The sequence below is a fragment of the Miniopterus natalensis genome, chromosome 8 (genome assembly GCF_054644295.1).
Source record: "Miniopterus natalensis isolate mMinNat1 chromosome 8, mMinNat1.hap1, whole genome shotgun sequence".
NCBI classification, from domain to species: Eukaryota; Metazoa; Chordata; class Mammalia; order Chiroptera; family Miniopteridae; genus Miniopterus; species Miniopterus natalensis.
The window spans coordinates 26,456,650-26,482,924 of NC_142088.1; the positions used below are offsets into that span (position 1 = coordinate 26,456,650).

Sequence of the window (26,275 nt, forward strand, 5' to 3'; positions counted from 1 at the left end):
CTGAGAATCTACGCCACAAGGAAGGTCTTCAGAGATACTTAGTGCCCTTCTCTGCCCAACAAAGTGAAAACATTTGAAACCGCAGATTTTCTGAGAGACATCCACACAAATGCCAATTCTGAAAATGAATTACTTTGTAAGAGCTTATATTCGTGTCTGTAAAAAAAAAAAAAAAAAAAATCAAAGAGAAACCAAAAATCACAGACCTGTCTTTGTAACTCTTATACAACTAAACAGATAGTAATATGTATGTAAAATGAGTAAGTGGTTGTGAAAATATAAAGGAAATACATTTTTCAATCTCCATTTCCCTAAGAGAAATTCAATTCTGAATTTTGAAGTCAAAGTGTTTTCAAAGTTTTCCCAATAGGACTGTGAAAATTGACAGGAACCAGTTTACACCCCCCCCCCCCCCCCAAACTGTCTCATTTCCCTCTAAGCATTCTAAACGGCCTGTGCTGCTTCTGTTTGCAGAGCTCACACCTGTTTTAACCGCCTGGATCTCCCCCCGTACCCGTCCTTCTCCATGCTGTACGAAAAACTCTTGACAGCGGTTGAAGAAACCAGTACTTTTGGACTTGAGTGACCTGGACACAGTGCCTGGCTGCGGTGTGGACAGGCGACTTCGGAAGCTGCCCTCTGGAAGATTGACTGAACGCAGGAAGTTTCGAGAGCACGCTTCCATGAGAGTAAACCTGAGTGCTGTCATCTTCCAGGGCCACGTGCTCTGCTGCATTTGGGGACTGGATGGTGGCGAAGAGTCCTCTGTGAAGGATCGGGGTGAGCTTGATGCCCAGGAACAACCCCACAGTCTTTCAATCAACAGTTCTTGACTGCCAAACTCTTTCCATTTGTTACTGTCCAAGACAAAGATGAACATGCACGCGATCAGCTCTGTGGTAACCTTTCAGGGACTCGGGAGAATCTTGAAACTTACCTTTGAACATGTCGTTCAAGCCAAACTGGCAAGACTCGACCCAATCTCCAAATTAATGCGAGTTCAGTAATGTGATGAAAACAAATATGTTTCCTGGAAGTACATTCATTTAAGCCCTAAGTTATAACAGAGGATTCCCTTTTCTTGCTTATGTGTGCCTGCATGGTGTGCACCATAGGTTTCAGCTTTCATGGGACAGGAGGGCAAAAGAAACCAAGTCAATCTGGGGTAATTTAAAGCTTTGCAATAAGGTGGTCCATGACAATGTATATGCAAAATGTGTGATTACGGCTGAAGAGAAACTGTTATACAATGAATTACTGACAGATTTTATGCTTTATAATGCATGGAAACAATTTTAAATAACTAGCAGTTAACTCACAGCATATCAGGAAAAAGTACACAGTGAATTCTGTTTATTTTTTATAGGTTCATTATATTTATGTTCTGTAAGATGTATATAGGACCCTACCTATCCGACTGTACGTGTCACCTGTTCCATTTTCATGTTCCATGCTTACTTGGGCATCATGCTAGTATGTATCCTTTTAAGCACTCTCAAGGGAACTAAAGGGCCTTTTATTTTTATAAAGGTACAAAAAAATTCCCCGGAATATTTTGCACTGAATGTACCAAAGTTGAAGGGACATTACAATATGACCAACAGCAACTCCATCACTTGACAAGTATAATAAAAAACAGCTTCTAAATCAGACTTCCTTCACAGTGCCATGTCTACCACTACAAGGACTGTGCATCTAAGTAATAATTTTTTAAGACTCACTATATGTGATAGTATGATATGCATTTATTTAAAATGCATTAGACTGTTCCATCCATCAAATACTTTACAGGATGGCATTTAATAAAGATATTTCGTATTTTCCCCACTGCTTTTTATTTGTACAGCATCATTAAACACTAAACTCAGATAGGGAGCCATCAGCAACACCCAAGAGGTCAGCTCTCTTTAGTAATAAGAATTCCATTTCCCCTCATCAGTGAAGATATCACAAATTGAAACTCTCAGTACTATATTTCTAAGCCTGCATTTTCACTAATGCATAACTTTCTTATCAATATAAGGAAACAGTTTTTCTATGGTATCTCGGAAATTGCATGACATCACTAATGTTATATTTGCTTAGTTTTATTAGAGGGTGTCCTTTGTTTCTATTGCTTTTGGGGTTTTCCACATCATTGTTCATATCCTGACTTATGGCCCTAACTAATCAGAGGCTCAATACAGTGAAGTTAAATTGTGAATAATAAAAGCATTGGATTAACATTTGGTTTGCCAGCCTATGGTTTTACAGGCATTGCCTGAACACTTCTTTGAGATACAAGTAGCCATGGAATTCTAGTTATGGGATGTTGGCAATCTTACAGTTAATAAAGGTTATATGCATGGTTTTTGTTAGGTTGGTTTTAAAAGCTGATTGCTCCCCTGTTGGTTAAGCTATGTTTACTACTGGGAGTCTCAAGAGGAAACCCACTCATGTTGCATTCCTGCACTAAAGGCAGATACTGCACTGTGGGGAAATGTTCTGAAATAAAGGCCACAGAAACCTGCAAATGAGAAAGGAAGATTTACCTGTGTACTATAATTGGACCAGAAAAAAAAGGAAGGGAAAAAACAATTTTAACTGGAAATGCTCGTTTGTACTTACTGATCATGAATATAAGTATATTTAATTTTGCAAATTATTTGCTTATATTTTTTCATTATAAGGAAAAATAACATAATACACTTTCTTTAAAATACTACATTTTTGATGGTATATGAGATGTTTCAGAGCTGACATTCTCTAAGCAGCTGATACAGAAGGTTACACTTCTTTCAAAGATACATTCATAGGCTCTGCTGGCTTTCATTTTGGTTTGTGACACTTTGCTACCATATACCATATTATTAGGTACAAGAAATTTGAAGTAAAATGTACCTGTTTATTTCTAAAAAACTTATTTGTTAGGGCATCCAACTTCTCAACAGTGTTAGCATCTAGTTGCTACTGTTCTCAGAATTGAGGATTATCAAAGATTTACTTAGAATATCAAAACACCATGGTAACTGACCTATTTTTTTCATTAGTAAAACAAAAAGTCCAATAACAACTTTATAAAATATTAAATACTATTTCCACAGAATCATTTAGACTTTAATATACTCTGCAAATAGAAATATCCATAACTATTTTCTTCTGGACTATGAACTAGGTAACTTGCGGTATGGCCTTGTTTTCTTTAAGAAATTCTTGTGATGCTCATACTATACTTATAGTATAAAAGACAGTCACGATACATCGTGTATGTATGCAGGACATCTCTGAGAGGGGAGAAGAGGCACATTATTGGCCTTCACTCTGTGCCAGCCACTGTGTTTGATGATGGAGCTACAAGATTCAAAACCTGCCCTTGAGAAGTTCACGGTCTGAAGGAGTAGACATCAAGGTTCAAAAAAGTATTTTTAATAAAATTTGGTATGTTCTACAATCAATGAATGAGAAGAGAATGGCTTGTTCCACCTGGGAAATCCATTGAAGGCTTCATGCATGGGAGCTACTGTAGCTAAAAAAAAAAATTAATTAAAAAAAAATTCACATAAATGCCCTTTCCCTTGGTAACTAATGACATGTAATAGTGTGTCAAGACTGGTCAAGTGTTGGATCCTAGGGTGCGTTTATACACAAGGGTTGAAAGTGTGCATGTGGGAAGCTGAACCATGAAGGAACAACTGAAGGATCTTCAAATTATCAAAGAAATGCCAAAATTAAGTCTGGTAGTTTCCCAGTTTCCTTTCATCGGCACTACAATGTACCTTCAGTTTTCAGTGTGAAAAATACCAGTCCTTGAGCCCAACCCACTTCACACTTCTGGGGTCAACACATTTTTCTTGTGCACAAAACGAATGAATCTTGGTCAAAGAAGTGTGATCAAAATTTTCTAGCATATGTGCGTTTATAATTTAGTAGAAATTCTGTAATAAATGAAGGAAAATCTGTGTCACCTGCATAACAATCCTTAGGGTAAAATGGCATTCAAATGATTAACAGTAAATGGCAGAACATGTTTTTATACCACTTTAGAGTTTCAAAGTACTTTCAGGTGCATCATCTCTTAATCCTCACATACTTTGTGGGGTGGAAGGTATCACGTCCCATCTGCTTTGAGGCTGATTTTCATGGATTGCTGGTGAGATGTTTCAGGACTTCATAGTTACAATTCTAAGTTTCATCGCTACGGATGTAGAGACTAATGTTTCTGCCAGCATATTCCACTTTCAGTGAGTTTTGCAAGATACTCATCTACCAAAGGCTCACTTTTCATACACCCTTAAAATGTGACACTTTCTGAAAAGCCCACGAAGAAATTAGTACAGTATATCCATGGAAAAACTCCCCATAGGCTTAATAGTTGCATTTTACTACTTGTTATATGAAATTAAAAACAGAATGCAAAATTTGATTGCTTTTGTTGGATTTATATAGTATAGTAGTTTAGTGTTCACATATATTATTTGAAAACAACATAATGAGGGGGGAGAAGGCGCTTTAATCAGAAACCTTATTTTGTTTCTTAATTTTTAGTAAGGATGGATCTAGAAAGCCAGCCCTGGTAGCTGAGTTGCAGTGATGCGGATGAAGATACTGCAGGGGTTTTTTTTCCCCTCTCCTCACATTCATCCATTTTTTTTCTTTCTTTTTACACAAATTATAACTTGACCACTTCTAGCTAAGACAAACATCTTAAAATGAAGAGTCTAAAAGTCTTTCCAGTTTTAACCCAATTCAGGAAATTCCCAAAGCTGGTGAAATGATGCTATATGGTCATTAAGAGATATCTATAAATCTGCATAGTCAAAACATGCAAATGAAGGCTAGCCTAATCTCCAGTCTGAGTTTCAGGCCCTTTGTTCTCTCTTATCTGCTTTCTGATTTAGAGCAGGAGTGAAAACACTAGATCTTAGATACCTTACTCTCATAAAATTTGAGTTTACATTGAGATTGTCACTTTCAATTAAATTCAAAATTTGCAAAAATCTGTTACCTTTCTGGTTTGATTGTGTTTTTCAGGTAGATTTGTTTGTCTAACGTGGAAGCAAATTAATACCAGAGACGTTACAGCTTTCTAAATTATGGCTTACAGCCAACCAACTGCTGCCCACTGGGTGATAAAAACAAAAAGCAAAAAAGAGGAGCCCAGCAGTCGTGCCCCCCATCCCAAGAATGTAATGCTAATTATTGACTAACAGTCAAGACAGGAGTGGTAACTGCATTCCAAGGAGTGTGTCGGAATGCAGGAATTGTTAAAGGAGGACTGTGACAGGGGAAGTTAAAACAAGAGTGGGAGGATCATGTTAGGGCTTGCTGGTGGGAGTAGGAACGTGTACTTAAATTTGGTTTCTGACTTTGAGAAAAAGAATGCCATGCTGTCTAATGAGGGCATGACTTGATAATCTGCCTGATGGGAAATACCCCACTTTATGAGTTCAGTAGGTTGATAACATTTTTGGTATTACAAAACAGAATTTAGCCCCCAAATATTAAAGCTAACAATAGCTTAATCAGGAGGTTCAACAATTTAGTATTAAAGTATGTTGTGGATATTTTTAAACTTAAGAAGTATTGTTACTATTATTGAACTCTGTATACAAAACAAAAGAAAGGATGTTGCTTGGCTTTTTGCACTTAATTTCTTTTTTAGCAGGCATTCTTTGACGTTAGAATAGCTTTTGAGACATGTTCATGGTTTCTAATGGTAATTTAAATGTCCTCTGTTAATCTAGAAAGCAAAAACCTAAGAGTTAAGTTACTGAATTTCAAATGGAGACCTAATCAGTGTTTCCGATTTTTCAGGAAGTTAAACAAAACTGAACATACATTTGCTTAGACTTAATATGCAAAGCAGTTGGCTTTCATGATTGGACAGTTCAGCAGAATTGGAAGGCCCTAGTTTCCTGGGAAACACAGGAAAATTGAATTTATGTATGTGATTTTTACGTAAATATCACCTTGGGCAGGTGATATCTTTCTATCCAATTTTCTTTTAAGATAATACAACCCTGAGGAGTGTTGATCTGTATGTTGTGTGATTCAAACTGAATCAGCTGTTACTGATGCCAGTGCGGAATCATCAGTAAACTTCTGGCTACTATCACCTTCTGCAAAAAAGCATGAATAACATTCAAGAAACACCTTGGAAGGATTGACCCGGAAACACAGAACTGAATGTTCTTTTAGGACCTTAATGCTCTAAAAGATGTTATTACAACTTATTTATTTTTCTTTATATGATATCATAAGTGAAATTTGAGGCTGTTAATATGTTGGAACATACATAGATTACATGTTTTTACAATAGGGATGCAGGCATTCCAAAATAAATAAAAGTACATGCATCTCTCTTGCCTCTTACTGAAAGTATTAATCTAATTTTATAATAATGCTTACTTTTTAATATTAAGGCTCTGTAAAAAACATATTTATTTCTAAGATTTCAGTAGAGCACAGGTGGTATATTTTTAAAAGCCTTTCCATTTCTTTTCACCAACCTCACCCATTGTGTCCACTACACCACACACGCATCGCAGTTAATAGCTATGTTTCTATTTTATTGAGTTGATTTAAACTTCATATTTCTTCAATGTGACTTTTAATAAAGAAAAATGGGAGGCATTTGTTATTGGCATTAAAGTCATACAGCTCTCATTTCAGCTTATATTTAAATTTCATCTTTTTTTTTTTTTCTTTGCAAAGCAAATAATGCAGATTGTTGACATCCTAGAAATGATTCATGGGTGGTATTATATGGAGCCTGGAACTCTGAAATGTAGACTAGTTGTTTGTTTTCTGCAGAGTCTGTATTCTTATCCTCACCTGAACCCCTGACTTTTGTGTTGTATTTTTTTATGATTCTGAAATGCTTTGAGGGAAAGATATTTTAATGTGTACAATTTATTTTATTTTCATACTGATCTCTATTTTTGTTTAAAACCATGTTGCATCATGAAATCACTTAATCCAAAATAAATCTTCTTTAAAAAAATAGATTATGATTTTTCTGTGATACATTTGGGGAAGAAAAAGCTGGAGGGAAGAAAACAAAGTAGGGATAAAGGTCTCATGGGATTAGTATGCAGCTTTCTGGGTACGAGAAATTTTCTTTTCATGATATTTATAATTAGGAATCTATTTTTTTATCCCTAAAATGATATTTGCTATGTGCTAGGCTACCAATTAATGTTGAATAAGTGAATTAACATAAATATAATCTCTTAACTCACATGGATTGAGACTATCTGTTAAACCATCTTGGTTGAATGCTTATTTCATAAACACATGCACATCACCACAACCTCCAGCACCAGTCTAATCCAGGTGTCACATATTCACAAACCCAGAGGGTCCAAGAAGGTATTTAATGAGTGAAACTGGCTGGGCGTAAGCAACAGTTTCTGGCTGGGTTTCTCTTTCAACACAGGACCTGATTTCATGTGACTAGAATCTGCTGGAGCAAAATATTAGAATGTCGCCTTTAAGTAAACCCTACCAACATGATGCAAATGTTGGGCCGCTTGAAGTTGTCACAGAGGCTCCTTACGCTGTCTTCATATTTCTGGATTCTTTTTTCTTTTTGCTCCTCTGATTGGGTATTTTGTGCTTCCTCATGTTCCAAATTGCTGATTTGATTATTGGCATCCTCTACTCTACTGTTGATTCCCTGTAAATTATTCTTCATTTCAGTTCATGTAGCCTTCATTTCTGACTGGTCCTTTTTTATGTCATTAACATTCTCACTAATTTCCTTGAAATTCTCACTAAGTCTCTTGAAGCTCTCATTAAGTTTCTTGAGCATCCTTGTAACTATTGTTTTGAACTCTGTATCTAGTAGTTTGCTTGCTTCCATTTCATTTAGTTATTTTTCTGGAGATTAATTCTGTTCTTTCATTTGTTACATATTTCTTTGCCTCCACATTTTGGCTGCTTCCTGGTGTTTGTTTCTATGTATTAGGTAGAGCTGCTATATCTCCTGGACTTGGTAGAGTGGCTTTGTGTAGTAGGTGTCCTGTAGGATCCAGTGGCTCAGCCTCCCCAGTCACCTGAGCTGGGCCTTCTAGGTGCTCCCCTGTGTGGGCTGTGTGCACTGTCCTGTTGTAGTTGAGCCTTGGTTGCTGTTGGCATCACTGGGAGGAATTGACCCCCAAGCCAATTGGCTATAAGGATCAGTGGCAACTGCAGCCAAAGAGCTGCTGTGCTGGAGACACCCCTATGGAGCAGGATTTGCTTCATTGGATCTTTGGTGCTCACCAAGTGCGCCCCTTGAGAGTGTCACTCGTGGATGTGGAAGGGTTGTAATCTAGCATGGTCGAAGCTGACCACTGGGTGCACTGTCTCTAGGGCCTCATGAGAGGTGCAAAATCAGCCTCTGCCTGTGTCTTTCCCAGGGTACCCAGCATGAGCTACACAGCAATCTGTAGATGGCTGCTACTTGTGTTGGACTTGGAGGTGCCCAAGAGAGGCCAAGCTATGAACCAAGGTGGGCTGCCGCTAGTCCCAGGGCTGGGGCCACTTATTAAGAGGTATGGAGCACGCTGAGGCCAGCTGCTGCTTGAGAGATTTTAGGAAGGTCCTAAGCATAAGGAAGAGAGGCCAGTTGTATGGAAAAGCCCCTGGAAATGGCTTGGATAAGCTTGCAAGTAGGGAAGAGTGGGGTCTCAGGAAATTACAGGGCGGGGTGAAAAGTGTGAGCCAGGTTGATGGAGGTTCAGGTATGGCACCTGCCTTCCGGATTTGTGTGGGGAGGGCTCATCAAAGGAGCAATGGCCTCTGCCAACTCTTCTGTCTGGGAGAGAGCTGCCCCTCCAGCTCTCACCCTGATTTCAGGCAAATTAATTCCTCCTCAAATGCTCTAGGTTCCTGTTAAGCTGCTGCCTTAGCGTTGAAGCTCAGAGGGAGTGAGTATGAGGAAGTCCATGAGTGGGCCCATTAAGAGGAACTCCCAGGGGCCAGTAGCCTCCTTGTCACCCAGCCACAATCCTCCCTGGTTTTTACAGCTAGAAGTTGTGGGTACTTCTCTTCCTGGTACTGGAACCCTGGGCAGGAGGGCCTGATGTGGGGCTGGGACCCCTTGCTATCTCTGGAAAACCGCCACAGCCAAGTTATCCCTCCCGATTTTAAACTGACACACGTGGGTGTGGGACCAGCCAGTTCCACAATTCCACCCCTCATTTCTGTCCCTCCTACCAGTCTCCATGTGCTTCTTGTTTAATTCCCTAGTTGTAGGACTTCGCTTCAGCTGATTTCAGGTGGTTCAGAATGATGGTAGTTCTGTATTTTAGTTATAATTTTGATGTGGTTGTGGGAGCCTGGGAGTACTGCATTTACCTACACCACCATTATCTTTGATATTTAATTGGTAGTGTGAGTAATTGACCAAAAAAAATAAAATACTATTAAGACATAGGAAGAGATGGGGAAAGGCAAATATATATAATGAGGGTAGACAATCACTAATGGATGTGCTTGAAAATGATCTGTGCTTACCATTACCTTCCTAAAAACCAATTAGTATTAACTCATAAGAGTTAAGAGAATCCTTGTCTTGATTCTGTATTTTAAACTACAAGTGAATTTCATATAACACATGGGAGCAGTTGAAGGCACAGACTCATCCTGTATAACTGATTGAAGTTTTACATGGTTATTGACAGGGAAGAGCAAGAGATTGCATCCATGGTGCTGACTTCCTGATTTTTGTATCATAGCATTCCTATAACCTTTGACCTCAAAGTGCTTATATTATGATCAATTTATCTGCTTTCATTATATACTTTTAATAAAATCTGAAAGCCAGTTAATTAGTGAATATTTTAACAATGTGTAATTCCCACTATCCCACTCATCGTCCCTAGGGAGTTTTTTCTTGGTGTTTTTTAAAATTTCATCTTTTAACCAGAAAGCTTTTAACCTTTTTATCAAGAAATGGAATATATTTTTTTCATCATGCTTCCTTCTTTTTCTTTATCAAAAGAAGAATACCTATTAATGGCTTTTTTTTTCTTTTGAAATAGATACTTCCTTCTAACTAGATATTGGGTGGGCTAGTAAATTTTGAAATCACCATAGTAAATTGAAATGAAGAAATCTGTTAAAGATATAATGTTTACATTGATAGAAATGAATTTCACCATTTTATTTGCCCTATTATTATAGTTCCTCTAAAGAATTTTTTTAGTTGCTAATTGTTTATTTAGAAAGAAGAGGCAAGCAATTTTCCAAAGCATAAATCATTGGAACACTATATATTTGACAATTTATAATAATGTTATGAAATACTACCTCTTGCTATACAAAATACTTGGGTACTGTAGTAATTCATGTCTAGTTGGTATTTGGTTGGCATTGGAAAATGGACCCCAAATCCAAATTCTTGAACCGTGTCATGACATTGTCAACACATCCCTCCCCCAGCCTCCACCCCCAAATTAAATTCCTGTGCTCAAGATGAAGTAAAGGCTTGCTTTTAATTACTGTGAGACTTTCACCCCAATGTCCAAGGCAATGTCCTTTGAATAGGATTAAACCACATGAAAGATGTTCTTTGTAGAGTCACTTCTAAAGAGACCAGAAAAGGTCAAGGGACATCCTATACTTGTCCTCCCTAAACCCACAATCACAGCTTGATCCTTTGCAACTCATCTTGGGTTTCAAGAAGAGAAACCCAACCAATAAAAAGAAGTAAGTAAATATGTTGTATATGAATCTGGATATATAATGTATAAATCTGGTCCAGATTGCCCATTCCGTGAATTCGCAGGGCAGAGGAGTCCCAAATGGGAACAGTATGACTCCTGGGTCCCGAGAAATGGGAGAACCTCAGAACTGCATGGCTGTACCTGACTGAAGTTGGGCAGCTTCCCTTCCCTTCCAGCCTCGTGGCCTGGAAATGCAGGAGAAGTCTCAAGTGATAAAGTCCCCAGAGAGGACAAGATTCAAGTCTGGGTTCCTGAACTGACCAGTCCAGACCAGCATTTCTTTTTTGGAATGGAGGCAGGGAGAGTAGACAGGAGCTATGCATTTCCCCTGGAGGCCAATTCTATTCCTGAATGATTGACTTCCTAGAACAAAACAACAAAACAAACAGTTTTAACTGTTGGCTAAAGGACCAGTCACTAATCAGTGATGATTTACTTTTTACTCCAGTTTCAATGAGAAAACCATGTCAACATTTCTTAAATGTTGCATTAAATTGCCAGTAGTGGTAGAGTGCCCTCCAATAGGGAAATGTAGCCTGAAGCTAGCCCTACCAATACAAAATTACTTGAATGCTTCATTTATTTTAAGTAAAACTTGTATATATCATCAAACTTGGTTTTAATTTGAAAATAAGGATTTTTCCCTATTAGTTTTAATAACAGCTGCTTCCCCACTTCCTCAAATATCAAAGAAATTTGCTGATCCAGTGAGATACCGCTTTGATTTTGACTGTTCCTTGGCCAGACACTGTGTACCCTAGGGTGTGCACTCATTGGTTTGAAAAGCAGTGTCTATATCATCAGAGTCTCTTCCTCATACAACACTACTGATAATTTGGAGTGAAAATGTTTGGTTTGTTTTCTCTCATCTGTAATTAACCTGTCTGTTATAACACTCATAACAATGTTTAGGGAGGAATGAAGATAACAGGCTATCTGAATCTTGGAACCAAGCAGAAATGCCATTAGCTTTGTGGCTGGAGTGCATATCCAGGTCTTTTCTAACCAGTCACAAAGTTTGGGTGTGGTGGTGATTGTATTCATACATGCTAGTAAACTAATGTTTCCCAGATGACTTTTACCTATCCCGTACTCAAGCCTTTAGTTAGGATATAAAATCATATTTCAAAAAGCCCTAGTCCTTGGAGAAATGAGTGATTCTAGGAAATATACAAGGTGAGCCTGGAACACCTTGTAATACTAGAAAGTAAAAAAGTACTTTTATTTTTTAAAAAAACCTCCAACAATGGGAGTACAAAAAAGGATACATGAGCCAGCTGAAAGAGCACCAATTGCCAAAGCGGGAACAATTTGAGCAACAAAAATGAATAAAGTAGTATTGGATTATAACACAAAATATAGAATAGATATGTATAAGTACATATGATAAAAAAAATGACTGAATAATTAATAAATGAAGAAGAAACAGATCTTTTTTACAGAGGAATTCCAAATAATCTATGTAGATGCTCCATCCTTAACTGAGAGATGCTCATAGTGACTTCCTTCCAAAGAGTATAGTGCAGAGTGGGGGGGGGGGGGTGGAAAAAAATAACTTTACAGTGAAGAAACCTGACAAACACTATATCTGCCAAGTGATCAAGGTCAATATCAAGTTATAAATCATATGGATAGTATGTTCGCTTGTAGGATGTGACAAAAATGGTACATCATCCCTGTGGTCTTCCTCCTGAAACCTATTACCCCAGTTCAACCATAAGAAAAACATCAAATTCTAATACACAAGCATTCCACAAAATACCTGACCTGTCTTCATCAGAACTATCAAGGTAATCAAAACCAAGAAAAGTCTAAGAAACAGAGAAACAGTCATAGCCAGAAGGAGCTTAAGACACTATGACTAAATGTAGTGTGGTGTTCGGATAGGATCTTGGAATAGCAAAAGGACATTTGGTAAATACAAAGGAAATCTGAATCAAGTATGGACTTGAGTTAATAATAATGTATCACTATCATATAAGCTCACTTAACATTCTTGCTACATTCATAAAGAGGATGTTGGTGAGAACATGAGGACTATTCTTGGATCCAAGAATGAAAATGCCCAGGTTTAACAGAATGGGGTGAAGTATTGGCTTCCCAACCTGGGTGTCATGTGGTAATAAAATTCAGCTCCATACACAACCCAAGAGAAAAATTTTGTTTGGTGTCGGCAGGTGAATATCTTACTATTATGAACTTTATATGTGTTTAAAAGAAACATTTACTAATAACAATTAGCAATATCATTCACTTATATAAAAATGAATAAATTTTTAACACCCACATGAAAAGTACAAGGTCAGTCTCAGAATAAAGAACTATCCTTTAAATAAATAATCTTTTTTAATAATAAGATTTGGACCTGTTATGTACTATATATGGTCTAGAAAGCATGAAGCACATTGTGTCTGGCACATAGGAAGTACTCCAGTTGTGGTTGCAGTTGTCTGATATCTGACCTCCCACAGGAGGTGGGTGCTTCCTTACTTAAAAGAGTCCTGCTTTTGCGTTCAAAATGTGGACTGGCTTTGATAAGGCCTCCTTTACCCTCTACTGGAGGTTCCTGAGGCTCTGACCAAAGGAGGGAAAGTCCTTTCCTTTGATGTGACTCATTTCTCTCAATGACATTCATGAGTCATTTGTTAGAGGCTGCTCTATCCTTTTAGGAGGCTCCAGTTCTTCACCCGCTGTGTGTTCAGACACATGAGCTTCATTTTCCTTAGATTCTAGAGACCTGGGAATAGTGTCATGTATCATGAAGCAGAAGCTAACTCTTGGTCTTTCCTATTCTAAGGGCTCCTGATCCACATGCTAAGGCCCTAAGGCATAGTGTATAAAAGCGTGGCCTTCCTCCACCAGCGTAACTAAAATGGAAAGGACTGATGATAGCAACGGTTGGCGAGGATGTGGAGCACTGGGAATTCTCTGTATTGCTGCCAAGAGTGGGAATTAATGTAACCACTTTGAAAAAGTGGCAGAATTGACTAAAGCTAAACGTACGCATAGTTATGACCAGCAGTCTCACTTCTGAGTGTACACCCAACAGAAATGAGTGTGTATGCCTGCTGAAACACACATTCGAGAATGTTCGTAACACTTTATTAATAATACTGGAAATAACACAGATTCCATCAGTATTGCTCCAATGTTCAATGCAGTCTCCTTTGAATTGGATTAAACAACATAAAGGAGATATTGGAATAAATAAACATATTGTGATAATATATTGGAATAGAAGTCAGTGATGAAAAGGAATCAGTTACTGCTGCAAACAATAGCAGGGAAGAATACTGCAGATAAAAGAAGCCTGACACAAAAAAGGGCATATTCTAAGATTCCATCTACATGAAGTTTAAAAATGGGCTACAGGAGTCTGTCATGATAGAAGCCAAAATAGTGGTAGCCTTGGGATTAATGACTGAGGAGGAGCAGGGGAACCTCTGGCAGGCTAAAAATGCCCTGTTTCTTTACATGGATGGTGTTTGCCAGGATGCATACATATTTAGATTTTATCAAGATATGCACTTAAAATATGAGCAATTCTTATATGTAAGTTATAAGCCAATAAAAAAAGAAAAAAAATTAAATAAAGTGAATTTGCTTTTAAAAAAAAGAAGAAAAGAAAGCATGGTCTTTAAAATATGACAAATCTAGCTTCATATTCTGACTCTACCACTTATTGCATGACCTGGGGCAACCTCACCAACCTGAGTCTCACTTTTTTCCTTTATAAAACAGGGATAATTCCTTACTCGTGCAGTGCAGTGCTTTTTCTGTTAAATGAGATCACGTACATCTAGCACATTGCTTTGCATTTGGTAACTGCTTAGTATATTTACTTCCCTTTCCCCTTCTGTCCAGGCATACTGGCCTCACAGTTCCTGAATATTGACTTTGGGAAGCCACTAGTTCTCAGGACTATTTTTAGGAAAAAAGTGACTGATCTACCGTAGCCCAAAAGTGATGCATCCTTTCCTAGATCACATGATCAAATCACCCATTTCCTCAGATCCCTTTGGAAACTCTTCTGGGAACAATTCACTTGTCCGTCCATCCATCCATCCATCCATCCATCCATCCATCCATCCATCCATCCATCCATCCGATCAACATTTATTGAGTTGTTACTTGTACCAGGCACCATGACAGATGCTGGGGAAACACTGCTGGGGAAACCTGCAGTCATGGTTGCTGTCTTTGTGGAGTTTACAACCTCGTGAGAAAGACAGGCAGTAAACAAATAAATCCGTAATTATTAACTATGATAAAAAGTGCTGTGAAGAACAGGGAGCCGTGATGGAAAGCTGCTCGGAGGATGTGACATTTAAGGTGAGAACTGAAGGTGGAAGAGTAGCCATTCACTGGGAGATCAGAGGGAAAGCTCCTGCAGTATCCTATCATTGAAGTCTTATAACATCCAAAATAATTACAGAGTATACATAAAAGACATAATCACCGTCAAGGAGAATCTTCTCACATACGAACACTTGTAACGCCTATTCTGCTTCTTAGAAGTTTTTTGCATACTTCTTGTTCCTTAGAAGTCAGACTGACAGATAAGTTGCCTTCCATCATAGTAATACAAGCTCGCTTACATAATGAGCTATGCAGATGGGGCATAAAGGGAAATTTTTAAAAATGAGAACAGGTAACCTATTACTTAGGATGTAGTGCAGTAACCTGAAAAGATCATGGGATTTGTTGTCTGAGTTCAAATTCTGTCTCTACTTTTAGCTGTATGACCTCAAGCAGTTCATTCAAATTCCCTGAGCCTGAGTTCCATCATTTGAGAAATAGGAATAATAATGATAACCTCAAGATTGTGTTTCAATGAAATGAAATGATGTATACATAGCATCTCATGCAAAAAAAAAAAAAAAAAAAAAAGTATTGCCATGCTAGATTTAGAACATTTCTGTCATTTCGCTGCAAAATAATCTGTACTTACATAGTTTCACTACACAAGTATCAACTTTTAAAAATAGGTATGCTCCTTTTTCTTTCATATCTTTCTGTAACCTTGGCTATTGGTTTGGAATTCTTAGGTCTGTGCCAGATCTTATTACGTTAGGTGGTAAATCATTATCCATTTTCCTAGTTCCCCACCCAAAACTGCCTCAGGAAACCCAGGGGCAGCAGCAGGGAGTGAGCACGGATGGCCCAGCCAGCTGGAGAGATGTGAACACTGAGGTTTTGGGTGATAACAGGGTTCCTAGAGCTGCATGCGGCTGCAGGTAAGATAGTCTTGGCTCCCATCTGGCCTTTGGGGCCTCCTGAAAAATTACCTCCTCCTTTCCTCCCCATTGTCCATGGTTGCTCTATCATAGGGCCTCCTATAGTCTTTCAGAAAAAGGGGTGGGGATGGGAGAGGAGAGAAAGCAGGTCTGAAAATTTTGCTCTCTATCTTAAGGGCAGGTAACCTAGAAGGGTCTACAATCTTCAGTTCTAGCCTGAGCCCTGATCTCAGTTGGGAAAGTCACTCTCAGAGTCTATTTTCTCATTTGTAAAATGAGACCGTTTTAGTCTTGCTTACAGTAATCTCAGGATTGTTGAAGCTCAGACAAAATATTACATATGAAAGCACTATATTAGCTCTAAAATGCTGTACAGACTTCAGGTGCTCTTAATATTAGTACATCCTGTGTCACATTTGGCATGCATGGCTGGCTGAAAAGCTTTTTAGACCTGTTCATTACTGAACTATTAGAAGGGGATATTTTTTAGGTCAATGAGTAACGGAAAGTGTCTCAAAGGTATTGCCTATTTTTACTTTGAAAGAGCAACCTGAGATCCTTAGAGATAGGCTTAATAGTGAGAACTCAATGCCTGGAAGATTAAAAGATAATTTAAAACTGCACAAAAGTAGCCTATTCTGATAACTTGTCTAATTTATTTAGGCAAATATAAATGTGCTGTTGGTTTATGTTGAACTGAGCAAGGCTTGCTGAAGTAATGGAAACTGATCAGATCTTCATTCTGTGATTTCCGGTTCTTAGCGAGTAGAGAAAAAGACAAATACCCAGGGTGAGAGACAGGAAGAAATAAAGACAAAAGATTTTTTGTTTATGCAGATTCTCTCAAGTCACCAAGATAATCATCTGCAAAGTGCTCAAACCCCACATATTTAAAAAGATGCAACCCCAATTTAGGTCTGTAAGAAATAGGTTATCTTTGGTTATTAGATGTGCCTGTTTGTCGATTTTTTAGCCTGTTCTCAAAGTGCGGTGTGCTGATTTATGCTTTCCTGTTGTCTTCCAGTATAAACAAGACTTTCTTCTGAGAAGTTAACTGTGGAAATATCAGAATCCAGATCCAAGAACCCCTACACTCAAACCTGGGCAATCAAAGACCATGAGAGAAAAAAGCAATGGGTTGTTTCTCTCTTATCTTTTCCTTAAATTATTTCAAGACATTGCTTCAAAGGATCCATAATCTGAGGTAGTATTTCAATTGCAGAAGAAGATGCTTTTTCTAGTCAAAATTAATTTAAGTCCCTAATAATCTGAGTTAGCATGAAATGGGAAGATCTAAAGGGCCTAACTATCCCACATACTTTTCACCTTTGAAGTCTAGCTAGAAAATGACCAGAATAAAAATATTGTAAAATTTGTTTGCAAAAGTATAGAAGGCAGAACCATTCCAGGCCCTATGAGCTCAAACATAAAAGCATTATATTTTATATATCACATTAAAATAACAAAAAAAGTAACCTAATAGGAATCAGTTCCAAAACCCTTTCTGGATAATGTGGTACATTTGAAATCTAGTGTGCTTTTCATGCCTTTCGTAAGCACTCTATAAAACAAGATACTCTCAAATGTGTTAGAACATTTCTGTTTTGATTGGCTCAGAAAGGCTGGAGTTACTTGAAGTGATTTATAATGAACTAAGCACATGGCATGGCATCATCAGTCATTCTCTTCAGGGCCTCTTGCCTGTTTTATAGAAATTGCATAACCGGAAAGTAACACATGAAAATCTTACACTCTGCTGGTTGAAAGTTAGATCACAATTTCAAAATTTAGGTAAAAGTTTATAGCTAGAGTAGAAGGCCAACATTTTTTTCTCCATCTTTCAATATACTAAACACTTGAATTTATTTATGCAGTTGTTTATTTTTTATAGCAGATAAAGGAAAGGGTAAATTTATTTTGCTTTTTTCCCTTTAATTAGCCATGGTTTATTCGTGGAATTTCAGAAAAGTTGATGTTAAAAGAGGTCAAGATACATAACTACAGAAGTGAACTAAGAAACCAGTTTTTGGTAGGATCAGAGTTATTGGTTGTGAGCAATTAAGCATCTCTGGATGATTGAAGCCCAAAAGGAATGTATTTAAAGGATACTGTGTAGCTCACAGACTAGAAATCCGGGCTGGAGAGCCAGGATCAGGATAGAACTAGGGTAAATGCTCCTGCCCTAGCTGCAAAGGAGGCTAGGAATGTGAATATTTGTCAGTTTCACTACCAGAGACTCAAAAGGTAAGGACTTCTCTAAACACCAGAGAGATTAAGATACAAGGTGGTCATAAAGTGACAAATGTCCCCAAAGTAAAAAAGCAAACTGGTCATTATGATTAGAAAAGTAGCTCTTAATCTCTCAAAATTTTTACACTTAAAAATTATTAAGAACCTCAAAGAGTCTTTGTTTATGTAGGTTATATCTATCAATATTTACCATATAAGAAATTAAGAGAAATTTTTTAAATATTTATTAATTCATTCAAAATACATGTTAACAATAACAACAATTACATGTTAACATAAATAACACATTTTATGAAAAATAGCTATATTACCCAAAACAGAATAATGATAAGGGTGCTATCGTGTTACATTTGTTGCAATCTCTCTAATTTCTAGCTTAATAGAAAGCATTTGGATTGTCATAGCTGCTTCTACATAAATCTGTTGTCATATCACATATTCTGAATCATACACTTGTGAGAGATTAAGATTGAAAAGGGTAAATATCATTTTAGTATTATTACAAAAATAATTTTGACTTTGGAGACTCTCTAAAAAGGTGTTGGGGTCTCCCTAACAGTAGGGGAATTGCTAGGTGCAAGATTTACTTTGTGATTGGAATTAGACGATAGCTATTGAAACACACAATTCTTTGGATCCCTTTCTGCATTCCTGTCACATGTATTTTTAGCTAAGGCTTGGAAATTTTGCTCAGAGGTTGACAGAATGGAGCCTGCTTCAAATTACTAATATAACAGTATTTTGAGTAGCCTGCAAGAATAATAGCCGAATGGTATTTTGATTATTTTATGGATTTTGTCCTTTCCTTTTATCTTAAAAACTATTTCCAGCTCTAATTTGTGATTCTATAGTTCTCTAAATTTGGATTTTAAAGCACTGACAGATTTATTCATTTTTAAAACCATCTTTTATTTTAGAACAGTTTTAGATTTATGGAATTACTGCAAAGATAGTACATAAAATACTCACACACAACCAGTTTCCTTTTACTATCTCACATTAGGAGGGCACATTTATTATAATTAATGAACTGATATTAATTCATTATTGTTAACTAAAGTTTATACTTTATTCAGATTTCCTTAGTTTTTGTTTAATGTCATTGTTTTTTTCTGTTCCAGGATCCCATCCAGAATATTGCAGGACCTTTAGTCATTACATTGCCTTAGGCTCCACTTGATTGTGAGAGTTTCTCTTGTTCTTGATGACCTTGAGAGTTTTGAAGAGTTCAGGTCAGGTATTTTGTAGTATGTCCTTCAACAAGGATTTTTCTGATTTTTTCTAATAGTTAAACTGGGGTCACAGGTTTTTGGGAGGAAGAACACAGAGGCTAAGTGTCATTCTCATTACATCATATTAAGGGTAGGAACAAAATGACTTACGACTATTGCTGTTTACCTTGAGTCTTTCAGATTACTTCACTGCAAAGTTACTATTTTTTTCTCCCTTTCCATACTGTGCTCTTTGGGGCGAAAAAGTCACTATACCCAGCCCACACTTATGGAGTAAGGAGTTATGCTCCACCAACTTGAGGGTGGAGAATCTACATAAGTATTCATAATTCCTCTGCCTGGGAGATTTTCTATTCTTTCCCATGTATTCATTCATTCAGTCATTGATTTACATCAGTATGTACTCATGCATATTTATTTTATACTTTGGGTCATTATCCAATACCATTTTTATTTATTTATTGTGTTGCTCAAATTGTCCCAGCTTTGGCATTGAGAGCTCTTTCAGTTGGCCTCTGGGTCCCTTTGACGTACTCCCTTCACTATGTACAGATAAACATCTGCACCTATTCTAAGCTGAACATTAGGTCATACCAATGTCTTTAACTCTAATCCATTGCCACGTGGGTCATTCTAGCCCCACCCTGTTGCATTTGTTATGTATTTGCAGAGTTACTTTAACAATGAAGAGATTTTGGAATGGTAGGTGTGAGAGAAAACAGAAGAATAAAAAGAACAGGGACACCAGGGACTAAGGTGAACTGAACACACAAAAACCTGTGCTCTGTTGTTAGTAGCTACAGTTATTAAATATCCAGAACACAAGGCCACGCAGTAGAGAGCAAGCTTGAATCCTGGCTTCACTAGTTACTGATTCACTAGTAACATAGGTTACTGTGGAGTATATTTCTTTCATATCCCTTAGTTCTCTTATCTTTTTTTAAAAAAATATATATCTTTATTGATTTCAGAGAGGGAGAGGGAAAGGGAGAGAGAGAAATATCAATGATGAGAGAGTCATCGATCGGCTGCCTTGTGCACCCTCCCCCCACTGGGGATCGAGCCGCAACCTGGGCATGTGCCCTGACTGGGAATCTAATGGTGATCTCCTGGATCCTAGGTTGATCAATGTTCAACCACTGAGCCATGCCGGCCGGGCAGTTTTCTTATCTTTAAAGGAGGAAAACATAGCACTTGACTCACAGGAGTGTAAGGATTAAATAAGTAACACAAAGAGCACATTTAGAACAGCGCCAGGCTCAGTGTTTGTTATGAGCTATTGGTACTTTGTACCCTATGGGATAAATCAATTTTTTCTACTTTACAGATGAAAAAACAGGCATAGAGATATGATAACCTGCCCAAGGCCTCACAGCTAGTAATTTTCAGACCCCTTCTCTCATAATCTGTGTCCTTTAAAGGGTTTCTGAATAGCTCTATACTTACATCTTTTTGTAAAAATGAGGCTATGAAATGACTCTATAAATCTAAAGGTAAGGTTAACTACCGAAAAGACTGGAGGGTGCTTTGAATATTCTCAGTGTCAGGAATATTGTGATAATTATTAACATTAGCATTTCCCACATTACCAGCACTTTAATGTCATGACAGTACTCAGCTGGTGGAGCAGGTTGGCCTTCCCAATGCTCATGCTGTCACCTTAAGCCAGCTGAGGCAAGAACACTCCCAACAAGGAAATGGTAGGGGTTAAAAGTCAGTCCTGCCTTATCTATGCCTATTACTGCCTGATGTAAGAAGACTCTGCATAGTTAAGGATTCCTGAAAGCTTTATTGTTTCTTACCTGCTGTGTGCTCTGGGGCATGTGACATCAGGTCATGATTCATGGAATAGGCTATTGGTAGAGGCAATATCTTAGGAAAGTGAAAGGAGCTCTGCTGGAAAGAACTGATAGACATTTATCTACCAAAATCAAATAAATGACAATTTTACACCCTATATTTATTTCTTTGCTCCATTTGATAATCTGCTTCCCTTTAAACACTAGTAACTCTAATTTCTTTATATAACACAGCCCTGGACATCACCATTTGTTGACCTTACAGCTTCGTTTTCAACCTGGGTGCCTCCACCAGGTGGATCCTGAAAGGGAAAGCAGCTACCTCATGCTCTCTTTTTCTTACCAGTTATGTCACCATATTTTTTCCCAATGATCTTTCCTAGCATCAGTCATACAGTCCGAGGGCAATCATAAGTCTCTCTAAAGTCATTCAAAAAATATGCACTTTGGACCTTACTATGTCACAAGCATTTTGCTAGTCACAAGGTGCAGTAGTGAGCCAGATATATGCAGTCCTCCTCAGGAGGCTTGCAGAGCACTGGAAAATAACAACAGCTTGTACAGACTGAGGGCTTATTCTTGTTAGGCACTGTGCTCTGTATGTATTATCACACATTTTAGTCTCGCAGAAGTAGCTATTGTTACTATCCTAATTTTGCAGATGAGGAAACTGAGGATTACCCAAAGCCATACAACTTCAAATGGGCAGAGCAGGGAATATGAATGCAGGCCTGTTTAATGCCACACAGTTAACCATACATGCATCCTCTCTCACACACATGCACAGTTCTCACCTCAGAGCTGGTGTGTTTATGATTGGAGGATATCAGTTCTACAACTTTGCTGCAGTTTGTACTGAAGATTTTGATTTGCAAACATAAAGAATTCTCTGAAGCACAACCTTAACCAAATTGTTGTAGACAGCTGGTGAGGACAGCTGCAGACAGAAAAATGTGGCCGGATGCTCTGGGGTTGGGTGGGACCGATGTGCAATGAGGTGTCTCCAAGGAGAGGAAGCAGTGATGGGCCAAGGTAACAGTGACTGACATTAAATTACCAAGACCCTAAACCATGGTGGAAGCAGGCCTTAAATATTCCAGGACACACTTTATCAGGTTATGCAAAAGCAATTAGGATAAAAGTATATATTTTTTTGTCCGTATCATTCAAGTGATTATTCAAATAAATTTTAAAAATCTCCTTTCCCCCTGAAGTATGCCTGACATAATGAGGTGGAATGTCCTTAGGATTACGCATCAAGAGACGTAAATTCTTGTTCAGATATGCACCAACTAGTTTAGTTGTGTGATCTTTTGCAAGTCCCTTAACTTCTCTCACTCTAAATTTTCTCCTTTCTAAAACAAGAGTTGGGCTACTGACCCTTGAGGATTTTTGAAGTTCCAAACTGCTCTGGTGAAACAATTTATTGAGAAGCTACATTGTGCCTAGTTCTGCATGAAATAATTTTGAGGTTTAGAAGCAATTAGGAGGCACATTTGTAGCCCTTTGGTTCTGTGCTGTCCAATACAGTAGCCACCAATCACATGTGGCTATGGAGCATTTGAAATGTGGCTAGCTTGACTGAATTATAACTTGATTTCATTTTAACTAAATTTAAATTAAAAAACAGATACTGGGTTCAGTTATTGAAAACTTTGTTTGAAACAATGTAGGGATATGAATCTTCTTATTTCAATGGTAAATTTTGTGCAATCTAAATAGAGATCAAGTGTTTTTGATGAAAATTTAGCATCTGAATTGGGATGTGTTGTAAATGAAAAATAGATGATGTTTAAGACAATAAAAAATGTATATCTCAATCAATTTCATATTGATTCCATACTGAAATGACAATCTTTTATATACGTTGGCTTAAATAAAATGTATTAAAATTAATCTGTATTTGCTTTTTTATCGTGACTATGTACCTCTGACATGGCTATGAATCATTTTAGGTAAACGAGGTAGGATGGAGGGACATGTTGAGTCCTGAATCTTACCGCAAGGCCACAGATAGTACAGTCTGCTCCTTGACGCCAGGAATTCCCTGTTACTTGAACCACAGTGCCTGAGCCCAAGCAAGCGTAGTCGACAGTTGGGACAGTGTGCTAAAGCCTAGCTGGCAAATCTGACATCAAGCACAAGGGTTAACCATCTATTTAGAGGCCCGAATAGATTGGAACAAGTGTAAGCCCCGCACCTATGAAAATAGGGCAAAGAGGTGAGAAGCAGAAAACAGCAAAGATTTCGGATTTCTGGAGAGCAAACGCTTCTTAAAGTTGGAAACTGACGAACAGGTGCTGAGGAGGAGCATGGTGAAAAGCTGGAACCAAGGCAGAGGCAGGAAAGCACACGCCGTGAAGAGCCCCCTAGGAGGCGTGTGGGTTAGGGCGGGGGGCTGGCGGCCCGGGAAGGGCGGGCGCGATGGGGACGCGAAGCCGTGTGGGGCTGGCGACACCTACGGAGAGGCCGGTGGCGACGGCATCCTAAGAGCCGGCGACCGATCAGATGTTGGAATGAAGGCGGTCCAGAGGTAAGCCACACACAGAACAAAAACCACGACCACAGCCCAGTCCTGCGACCCCCGGAGGCTCGTTTCCAGGGCCGGTGCTGGGACCTCCGCCCCGCGCCCGTCAGGCGGAAGGATGCGAACAGCCTCACTGGCTCGTGGACGTTCAGATGGTGGTAACCGAAAAGCCAGCTCCGGCGTGCGGCTACTTATTTAGGTTTCCATCCTAACTTTAGGCCTCTCTTGTCACACTCCAAGAGTCAGCAACAAGAAGCTAGACAGACGGAAACCGTATTCTCCGAGCGACAAGGCTGAGCGAGCGGACGCACGAAACCCGGGCGGGTCCGTCGAGGGAGGGCCAGCGGACCTCCCCCAGCGACTCCGAGGCTTCTCGTGCATTTGTCGTGGGGAAACACAGCATGAAGAGCAGAGGGAAGGCTTAGCGGGCATTTGCTCGGCTTCCCGGGGTAGAGCACGGCCAGCGGCCAGCCCCTCTTCACACGCTGAGTGTCAAAGTCTTTTGAGAGCGGCCCCCTCCCCCAATGCATTTTCCCAATAGTCTTCTACAACAATTGTATATTTACTCTGCAACCGAGCCTAGATTTTACAGCACAAGACAAAAGCGCCATTATGTCTTGCACAGAACTTTCAGCCTTTTCGCCGTCTTCCAGGGGTGACAGATCCCGAGTCATTTGCTGTGGGCTTCAGTCTTCCGGGTTAGCACCCTAAACGCAAAATCAGCAATTCACCCCCCGCGTCTTTCCTTACGCCGCCTTCAGACGCGCCTCGCTCGGAAAGACTCAGTTCACGGAAGGCCTGAAGCGACCCCGAGGCCTGCCAAGTGGTAGCAGATGGGCTCGCCACTTCCGGGAGGGTTCTAGTCCCAAGGAAGACTCGGGCTCGCCACTTCCGGGTGGGTTCTAGTCCCAAGGAAGACTCGGGCTCGCCACTTCCGGGTGGGTTCTAGTCCCAAGGAAGACTCGGGCTCGCCACTTCCGGGAGGGTTCTAGTCCCAAGGAAGACTCGGGCTCGCCACTTCCGGGAGGGTTCTAGTCCCAAGGAATACTCGGGCTCGCCACTTCTGGGTGGGTTCTGGTCAAAGGGAGACGCCTCGGACTCGCCACTTCCGGGAGGGTTCCGGACGAGTCAGAAAACAGGTCTCTGGTAGAAACTGAAGTTTGGGAATGAGTGGAAAGACGCTGAGGCTACTGTGGCTCCTTCCCTCTCCCGTCGGCAGGTACCTGGGGACCGACCACTGTGAGGGCGGAGAGAGGCAGCCAGTTGGAGTCCCAGCCGGGCACGTGGCCCTAGCAGCCGCCGCCTCCCCCCGCCCTGGTGGCCATTACCTCAGCGCCCCACCTGCACCACAGCTCCGCCCAGCCTCCGCCGGGCACGGGCCACACCCTCTCACCGCGTTGGCCCCGCCCCACAGCACGCGCAGCCAGCCGGCGCCCCGCCCCTCGCGTCACGTGACAGCCCCGCCCTCCCCCGGCGCTCGGATTGGCTCTCCCGACGGAGGGGGTGGGACCCAGCCTACAGCACTGCCCCGCAACGCGGCTGCAGTTTTCAAACCTCAACTGTAAGCCTGGGTCGCCGTCTCCGCCGCCGTCGCCCGGAGCCACCTCACAAGGGACCGGGAGCCACCTCACAAGGGGTCGGGTCACAACTCTTGGCCCTTGTGCGGCAGAATAAAAGTGGGTCCTGCACGCCCGGAGCTACCCGGAGCCTCACCCGGCTGGAGCTGGAGGACGCGTCCCGTCGCGGCTGCCGGCGTGGGGCGGGACGGGAGCCCCCTCGGAGGGGCCAGCTCGGAGAGAACCTGCTGCGGTCAGTGTCCCCCTCGTGCGTCCGCGGTTCTGCTGGGATGGGCGGGCAGGCTTGGGCGGCGACCCCATTCCCTTCGGTACCGAGACCCCAGAGGGGAAGGAGTCCCGAGGAGAGACCCAGGCGGCGTGGGCGGGCCCTTGGTCCCCTCCGACCGCCGGCCTCGCGGAGATGGGCTCGGGCTCTGCGGCTCCTCAGGTGGCTGCTGCTGCGGCGCCGTCGCCGCGTTCGGCTGGAGTCCTGCTTCCCGGTTCCCTCGGTCCGGCGCGGGGGGCGGCCGGTGGTCCTCCCAACGTCCCCCTCAGCGCGGGGAGCTGGGCTTCGCGTGGGCGCCTGTGCGTGTGCGCGCCGCGTCCCGCCGGCCCCGGCTCTCGCCGGGTGGCGTCCTGGGGGGCCGCCTTCGCCACCGGCCCGCGCGCGTCCCTTCCACGGCGGGTCGACGTGGTCCTTCGGGCCCCTCCCGCGTTCACGGCGGTGGCGTGGGCGCAGGACGTGTTCGCATCTGGACTCGTGGACGAGTCCCGCACGGCTGCCTTTCTCCGAGGGAGAGTTCGTGCGCATCTTGTGGGGCACTTTGAGTTACTCTTCGCACAGTCTGTAGTCAGTGAATAGAAAAGACGAATTGCAGTCGTTTCCAGTGGTTTTCCGCGGTCTGATTTTACTTTGACGCCATGTAAACCACCTAAGTGTGCATGACCTATACTCAAACTGTGAAACCACATGATGGCTCCGA

The 26,275-nt window shown here is 40.6% G+C and overlaps 2 protein-coding genes across 2 annotated transcripts in view; both read left to right on the forward strand.

Annotated features, from left to right (window-relative positions):
- HECW2 (HECT, C2 and WW domain containing E3 ubiquitin protein ligase 2) overlaps positions 1 to 2,223 on the forward strand; it is a 291,378-nt gene extending 289,155 nt beyond the window's left edge. The window contains exon 30 of the mRNA XM_087819690.1: positions 475 to 2,223. Within this exon, the coding sequence (XP_087675816.1) occupies positions 475 to 586 (112 nt within the window). The 3' untranslated portion in view covers positions 587 to 2,223. The remainder of the gene's footprint in view (positions 1 to 474) is intronic.
- Positions 2,224 to 25,327: 23,104 nt separating this feature from the next.
- The window catches only part of STK17B (serine/threonine kinase 17b), a 28,134-nt gene continuing 27,186 nt past the window's right edge, over positions 25,328 to 26,275 (forward strand). Inside the window, exon 1 of the mRNA XM_016218464.2 lies at positions 25,328 to 25,545. The gene's annotated coding sequence lies outside the window, so the exon portion shown is untranslated. The remainder of the gene's footprint in view (positions 25,546 to 26,275) is intronic.